Genomic DNA, 7,488 nt, shown 5'->3' on the forward strand with positions numbered 1-7,488 from the left:
GCGGGGCCTGCATGGGGGCCTGAGAAGAGAGAGCGCCGCCGAGGGTGGCGTCAGACTGCGGCGGAAAATGAGACGCCGAATGTTTCCTTTTGACTCTTGCCTTTGGACCTCGGAGTGAGAGACTCTTAACGCCCGGATTAATGGAGTGACGCACAGATTTAGGACCCTGCGGAGCTTTTCCCCCCGTCTCCTGTCACTCGCTCAGGCACGCCGAGGGCAGCCTTCGTGGGGTCCTTGTGGCCAGCCAACATGGCTGCCCCCGCGGTGAAGGCTGCGCGAGGGTGGTCGGTCCTGGCGCTGGGCCTGCGGAGGGCTGTCCCGCGGCTTCCAGGGTGAGAGGGCGGCAGGAAGCTGGGGTGCCGCTTGGGACTTCACGGAGAGACCTGCAGGGAAGGAAAGGGCTATAGGCAGAACGCGCAGGAACCTGGAGAGAACCTGGGGGCCAGGATACCTCGGTCCAAGCCTCTGAATTGGCTGCGTGACTTCGAGCCAGTCTGAAGGCTTAGCGATTGTCCCCAGCCCAGTGGGGTTCTGAGTCGAAGCTGAAAGCGCGGTCTTAACCGAAGAGCTCAGAGCTGGGATTTTCGGGGGGCGGGGGGCGAGATGCTTAGGCGGGGCGCCTATCCTGAGGTTCAGGAACCTCGCCTTACCGTTGGCACTTGACGAGGAGGAGACTTTCCTGGCCTGTTTGGGGGAGGCCCACCCACCTCTTAGGACAAGAGCCAGAATTATTGCGTTCAGGTTTGCCTAGCGGTCTCCGTGCCGCTCTCACTCGTCGGCGGGTTGGCAAACAGGCCCATTGTTAAGTCAAGCCTTTTCACTTGTGGAGTCAGCTTTTGCCGGCCTCTTCCTCTTCCCTCCTCTCAGGCTAACCCAGGTGAGGTGGAGCCGCTATGGTCCTGAATACAGGGATCCACAGATTGACAAGGAGTATTACCGCAAGGCCTTGGCCGAGCTGACTGAGGAGGAGAAGTATGAACAGGAACTCAGGAAGACTCAGCTTATCAAAGCTGCCCCAGCAGCGAAAACAAGCTCTGTGTTTGAAGACCCCGTGATCAGGTTAGATGGAAGCAAACACTTTTGTTCCACGGACTGGGACTGTACCAGGGAGGGTCTACAGTAAGGATTGTGATAGAGCCTGGGAAATCTAAACATTTTGTTTTTCTCCTTGAAGTAAATTCACCAACATGATGATGAAAGGAGGAAACAGAGTACTGGCCAGATCCCTCATGACGCAGGTAACACGTCTCTCCTGTCTCCTTGCTTATGTCTTTGTACGTGGCTCTTTCAGTTTAGCTTAAAAAAAGAACAGCTTCATATATCTGCCATTAGAATTACCTTCCCTGTATGGGGTGCCTGGGTGGTTAAGCGTCCAACTCTTGATCTCACCCCAGGTCTTGGTCTCAGGGTCATGAATTCGAGCGCCATGTCGGGCTCCACGCTGGGCATGGAGCCTACTTAAAACAAAAAAAAATTACCTTCCCTGGGCGCCCTGGGTGGCTCAGTCAGTCAAGTGTCTGCCTCCGGCTCAGGTCATGATCCCAGGGTCCTGGGATTGAGCCCCGCACTGGGCTCCCTGCTCAGCGGGGAGTCTGCTTCTCCCTCTGCCTCTGTCCCTCCACTCATGCTCACTCGCACTGTCTCAAATAAAATTTTTTGGAAAAAAAAAAAAATGACCCCGTGTATATGGGTGGAGGTGGCGGCTGTAATGAAGTCCTACAGGAGTCAGCAACCACCATGCACTCCCCCAATCACAAATCTCCGTCTACTGCCCTAGTCCTCCTCCAGGAAAGAGGAGGCATTTAAGAACTTTGCCTTAGAGGTGCCGAGAGAGGGGCCACACTGTTGTAGAAGAACAGGATGACAGAGGAGGAGAGGGCAAGGTATTAGCTCAGCTGGGGATAAACCCTTTAGGGAGCCTGGGGCAGCATCTTCCAGTGTATCCCTTTGCAGACTCTGGAAGCTGTGAAAAGGAAGCAGTTTGAGAAGTACCATGCTGCTTCTGCCGAGGAACAAGCAACCATCGAGCGCAACCCCTACACCATCTTCCACCAAGCACTGAAAAACTGTGAGCCTGTGATAGGGCTGGTGCCCATTCTCAGAGGCGGCCATTTCTACCAGGTGAGCCCGGAAAGTGGGGCTCCCCACCCATGGAACAAGCTGGTGGTGGTGGGTTGGGGAGCACTTAGGAGTGGGAAGGCCCAGAGTTGGGCCAAGATTGATAGTTTTATCGGGAGCAGGTTCTGTCCACGATGTTGTGTCGTAAGTTGTCAGCTTCTCGTGGTGAGGGACTGTGTATAACTCATCTTTGTACACCAGCGTCTAGAGTAGCACTTGACCCATAACTGGTGTTTCGTTGCCATTTCTTGAACTGAACGAGGTTCTGTCCTAGCATTTAATTCTGTGTTATTGCCATAAGCCAGTGTTCTCGGCTTTTGATTTTTAACGTAAACTTCGTAAGGGTGGAGACTTGTTAATGTCTGTATGCCTAGGGTCTGGCGTGTCCCTAGGTACCTGGCATATAGTGGCGGTCTAGCAAATGATTGTGGACAAGAGGGTCTTGTTTTTAGGCACCCCTGATCTGAGTTGGCTAAGTCACCCCAGCTTGATGGGGCTTTTCCCAGTTGATGCTCATATCAACCTGGCTGAGCTTCCATTTAGAGGTGAGAGAGGTCTCTGCCTAATGAGCTTTTGCTCAATGAATGCCTCTATGTCTGCTACACTGAGGGCACCCAGGGGTGAGGGGGCCTCAAAGAGGAGAAGCCAGGCCCCTCAGGAGTGTTGTCACAGCTGGCCCACAGGGAACCTGTGGCTACTCCTTAGAGCTCAGGGCAGGAGGAGGCTGCCGCCCCGACAAGGTCTTGGACTAACTTGCCCGGGGTCTTGTCCCGTCCAGGTCCCTGTGCCACTTCCCGACCGGCGTCGTCGCTTCTTGGCCATGAAGTGGATGATTACTGAGTGCCGGGAGAAGAAGCACCGGCGGATGCTGATGCCGGAGAAGTTATCACATGAGCTGCTGGAGGCTTTTCACAACCAGGGCCCTGTGATCAAGAAGAAGCATGACATGCACAAGACGGCGGAGGCCAACCGTGCCCTGGCTCACTACCGCTGGTGGTAGAGGGAGGCTGGGGGCTCTCTGCTGCCGGATCGTGGGAGCCACTGTCACAGCGAAAAACCCTTGTGGGTTAATAGTTCCTTTTTAAGGGGGGGAGCAACGTATTTATTGCTTGTTAGTCCTTTCTTTGGGGGCTAGAACTTGCTTTTCCTGTCCCATCTCCTTTAAAGAGGAAACGTATCAATTTGGATTTCCCCCAGGAACTTAGGGTCCATCCAGCCTCTCTTCCTCAATTTGGGGTAGAACTTTGGGGGAGGATATGAAAGGAAGCAGTTTTAATATTGGAAAAGGTTTATTAGAAAATTCTCGCCCTGAACTGGTGTCGCATGTGAGGTGGTACTGCCATTTACTAAAACCGACTGGAAATATGTTTGTTTCCGAAGTGGTCCTTGTATAAAATGTATAAAAAGCAGTTTCTGGTGTGCCCTGTGCTGTGCCCCTCGAGATCCCAAAGTACCCCACCAGTAGCTATGGGGACGGGGGAGCCGAGGCCCCAGGATGGCTGTCGCCCCAGCGGTTACACAGTGCACTGGGTGTTAGAGGCTGCCTTTCTCTGCCTGGCCCAGGCTGGAGGTGCTGGGGGCGAGGTCGATGGGATGGTGTGGGCAGCTCTGTTTGGTGTCTTCCCCGGTCCCTGAGGTCCCTGAATCCGGGAGGGAAGGTGCTCAGGGCAGGACCACTGCGTAAGTGGGAAACCTCTCAGGAGCTGGTGAGGGTCTGGAAGGGATGGTCTTTGGGAGGGGCAGGGAGTTGGGCAGGTAACAGGCCGGTGCTGCTGGTGACGCCGCGTGAGCCGGAGGCCTAGTCGGAGACCTCGCTGTAGTAATACTGGTGGGCAGCCGGGGTCGTCTTCCAGCCGGCTGCCCGAAATTCGATGATCTCCAGCAGCAGCAGCTGGGCCAGGGAGCTGAGGCCACTTGGGAGCAGGAAGCCGTCCCGGATCAGGACAAAGAGCTCATCCATGCGCTGTCGGTTCATCTTCTCCAGCTGCTCCCCCACGCGGTGCAGCTGCAGCACCAGGCAGTCCACCTGCAGGGGGCAGTTGGAGGTGACCCCGGGGCACACAGAGCAGCCATTCAGGGAGCTTGAGCGGCAAGCTCGCTCGGCCCCACACACTTGTTTCCTCCTGACCCGCTCACAGCACCTGGTGGGTGTTCGCCACATCTTAGGTAAAAGGAGACAAGTTCAGGACTTGCCATAGGTCTTGCCGGCCAGGCTGGATGCAGGGCCTGTCTTCAAGCTGCCGCGTAACCCCACCTTCCTCCCCCTCCCGCACCCGGCCTGACCCTGTTTCTGGGCCATGTGTAGCCACAGCTGGGTTCCTATCACAGGTTGGCTTTCCTACTGGGAAGAAAGCCTCTGAGCCTGTAGGTCTTGGCTGCTCTCTGTTCTGAATAAATTCCAAGCCTGGCAGCTTGTCCTGCTCACCAGGCTCCTGCCCTGGGAAGTGATGCTCTCGGATGCTCTTCATGGACAGTGTGCTGGTGTTCTGAGCTGAGCCAGGGACCACCCACCTCCACAGTTGTCTGAACCGGGGTCACCCACCTCCTCCTCCTTGCTCAGACTGTCAGGCTGGGCCAGCCGGAAGAGGCAGTCGTAGACGGGGTTCACGAGGGCCATCATGGGCATGTTGTTCACCTGTGGGGGGACAGCGGGGGCCAGAGCACTGAGTGGCTGAAGGAGACAGGCTGTCTCTGCCGCCCAGGGTGGCTACCGGGGCCTCACCCTCAGGTAGTCAAAGATGTTGCAGATAAAGGTGACATAGCAGACCCAGCCCTGCAGGGACCGGGCTCGCAGCTGCTCCCGAGCCTGGTACTCCTGCTGCAGCCGGTTGAGGAGTCCCCGTCGGAAGACACTCTGGCCTGCTTGTTTGCTCTCAGCCTGTGAGCCAGGGAAAGGATGGTGAGCTGGGGGCGGTGCCATGGCGACCCCCACTCAAGCTTTGGTGGCTGAGGACCCTCCTGTCTGACTCTCCACCTCTTCCCTGCTGGCCAGGCCTCCTGCCCTTTGCCACGGCCTTTCCCAAAGTGTCTCCCCGCTTCTCTACCAGTCCCAGCCCACCTGAATGATGGCATAGCACATGCGTCCTGCTTCTTTGCTGAACACACAGTCCTGCAGAGAATGGTCCACAATCACATTGGCCACCTTTTCCAAGTCCACGGCACCTGGATCTAGGGTAGAGATTGGGGAGTCTAGAGCTGCTGAGTTAGCACATTTGTTTCCATTTGCTTCTAAGGATTTGAGATGTTTCTACAAAAGAGCACTCCCGTGATACACTTATGTTTTAAAAGACCAGAAAATAACCAGGAGAAGTAGCCCTACATCAGAGCAGCTCCACTGGGCGACTGATGGCCAGGACAGGTGGCCGTTAGAGACTAGTCAAAGAATGCTAGTTTTTTAGGGCACATGTTTCTTGGCACTAGGTTGCGGAAGGAGCACTGAATAACGATGTATTTGACAGCAATTTCACAGAAGAAAGTGTTCTTACAATACACACACATGAACACCTGACAAGGCGGGCCAGGCAGGGCCTCCCCAACAGGCTTAGCTTGGCATGTGATGGGCATTACTAATTGTTAGCTGAGTCGAACTTCTGAGTGCTGCGGAAGGCACTGATCCAGGACAATGACTGCATCTTCTCTGCCAAGCAGAATGCTCCATCCTCTGTCCCAAGTCAGCCCTCTCTGCACATGCAAGACCACCTGCCGTGGCAGTACAGAAGCCAGGGCCAATGCAAGGGCTCTGGAGACGATTCTCTGTGCTCCACCCCGCTCTCATGGGTACTTTAAAAAATGGCTTTACTGCCCGAGAGGTGACTCTATGATTCATACTTTCAATTATTGGCCTAAATGTAACTTGTCCTCCAGTCCAAGAGCGATGTTGCTGACTTTTATTCTCAGAAAGCAAAGGGACAGGGTTGGGCATTCCCTGGCTGAGGCTCAGGCCTCCAGGCCTGTCCCCTAGGCCCCTTCTCTGCAGCTCAGGAGGGCTCCCATGCTCACCTTTGAGTGCTGTCTTCAGCAGCTGCTGAGTCTCCGCATCAAAAGACTGAATTTTATACTCCTCTCTACCAGGATCCCCCATGACCATTCAGCCCCGGCAGCTCTTTACTGAGGTGGGACTAATGACAGCACCTGGGGAGGAGGAGAGGCGAAGAGAGAGGCCTCAGGTGTGCAGCGTGGGGTCAGGGTTTCTAGTCCTGCAGGCCCCGGCCAGGGCTGGCCAGCGCTCGGACAGGTGCTCCCAGCCAGTCCATTGCCTTGGGTGGTTGGCTGAGGGCCCAGCAAGCTTGGCTTCTGGTGGAGACTGGGCACCAGCCAGGCACCTGCTGCTCAGTTTAGGAACCCTTGGAGCTTCTGGGATTACACGGGAGTAGAGACGTAAAGGTGAACGTGCCGACCGTCCAGTCTCCATAGTAGGCAGGGATATTCTTCATTGATACTAAGGTTGGGGTGCGATGAGCTGCACTGGGGGTGTGGACAGGGGCATATCAGACACTTGCCCTGCCTATGTAAACCGGCCTGGAAGCTGCTGGCCCAGCACGACTTCAGGCGAGTGACAGGGCTGGGGGCTCCGGAGAAGTCTGTCCCAGCAGGGTTCCAATCCCCTGGCCCCGATCCCTCCCTCGGCTTTAGTCAGAGTCCTTCTAAGTCCCAAAACCCGCCCCCCCCAACCTCTGGCCTGGCCTGTGTGGGCGGGTGCGGGGCCCGAACTGCTCCTGTCCAGGCCAACTTCTCCCCGGGACGGACTGGTTAAACTGGCCTCCCGAGCGGCAGAAACCCGGCCTTGCCCACTCAGACTCCTCTAATTCCTGAGCTCCATTCTGGAGCCTTTCCCTTAAAGAAGAGGGGAGCCGGATGACACGTCGCCCAGAGGCAGCCCCTGCTGGAGTCCCCTCTCCGGACGCCGAGCCCCCCCCGGTCAAAGGACGACCTCGGGGAATCTCCAGAACCAGGCAGCTTCCCCAAGCCCGGAATGCCCTTCCGGGCGGGGCAGGGGAGCCGTCCCGGGTCCCGCGGGCTGGAGAGGCGGTGCGGTGCCCTGCGAGCGCCGGGACCCACCTGCCGGGCCGGCACCGCGCCCGCGTGCCTGGAGGCCGCTCGGCGGGCATGGTGCTCGCGGCCCCCGTCCGCCGCGCTGCAGAGCTGGAGCGACCCGCCGGGCCTCGCCGCCGCTTAGGTCATTTCCGAGCGCGGCGCCGGGGCGGGGCCAGCGCGGAGGGGCGGGGCCGTCTCGCCGGCGCCACCTGCCGGAGTCCCGGCGACGCTCTCCTCGCCGCGCGGGCTCCCGAGGTCCGTGGCGGTCGCGCCGGACCTTCCTCGGCCCGAAGCCCTCGGTCGCCAGCGGTGGCGGCCCCGTCCCGCTCTCACGCC

At 57.5% G+C, this 7,488-nt stretch overlaps 2 protein-coding genes across 3 annotated transcripts; one reads left to right on the forward strand and one right to left on the reverse strand.

Annotated features, from left to right (window-relative positions):
• Positions 1-27: 27 nt before the first annotated feature.
• MRPS7 (mitochondrial ribosomal protein S7) lies at positions 28-3,480 on the forward strand. The gene is made up of 5 exons (XM_032429456.1): positions 28-332; positions 868-1,059; positions 1,175-1,238; positions 1,954-2,121; positions 2,897-3,480. The coding sequence occupies exons 1-5, from the start codon at positions 250-252 to the stop codon at positions 3,116-3,118; spliced, it is 729 nt and encodes a 242-aa protein (XP_032285347.1). The 5' UTR covers positions 28-249; the 3' UTR covers positions 3,119-3,480.
• On the reverse strand, positions 3,389-7,277 carry MIF4GD (MIF4G domain containing). Of its 2 annotated transcripts, XM_032429458.1 has the most exons (6): positions 7,177-7,277; positions 6,118-6,249; positions 5,177-5,286; positions 4,841-4,996; positions 4,661-4,753; positions 3,389-4,144 (listed from the first exon to the last, which is right to left on the reverse strand). In XM_032429458.1, the coding sequence occupies exons 2-6, from the start codon at positions 6,203-6,205 to the stop codon at positions 3,917-3,919; spliced, it is 675 nt and encodes a 224-aa protein (XP_032285349.1). In that variant the 5' UTR covers positions 6,206-6,249; positions 7,177-7,277; the 3' UTR covers positions 3,389-3,916. The 2 variants fall into 2 exon arrangements, with proteins under 2 accessions (XP_032285349.1, XP_032285350.1); XM_032429459.1 differs by lacking the exon at positions 4,841-4,996 and having other exon boundaries at positions 3,543-4,144.
• Positions 7,278-7,488: the final 211 nt, after the last annotated feature.

Source organism: Phoca vitulina, unplaced genomic scaffold (genome assembly GCF_004348235.1).
Source record: "Phoca vitulina isolate PV1807 unplaced genomic scaffold, GSC_HSeal_1.0 scaffold41, whole genome shotgun sequence".
In the NCBI taxonomy this organism is placed as follows: domain Eukaryota; kingdom Metazoa; phylum Chordata; class Mammalia; order Carnivora; family Phocidae; genus Phoca; species Phoca vitulina.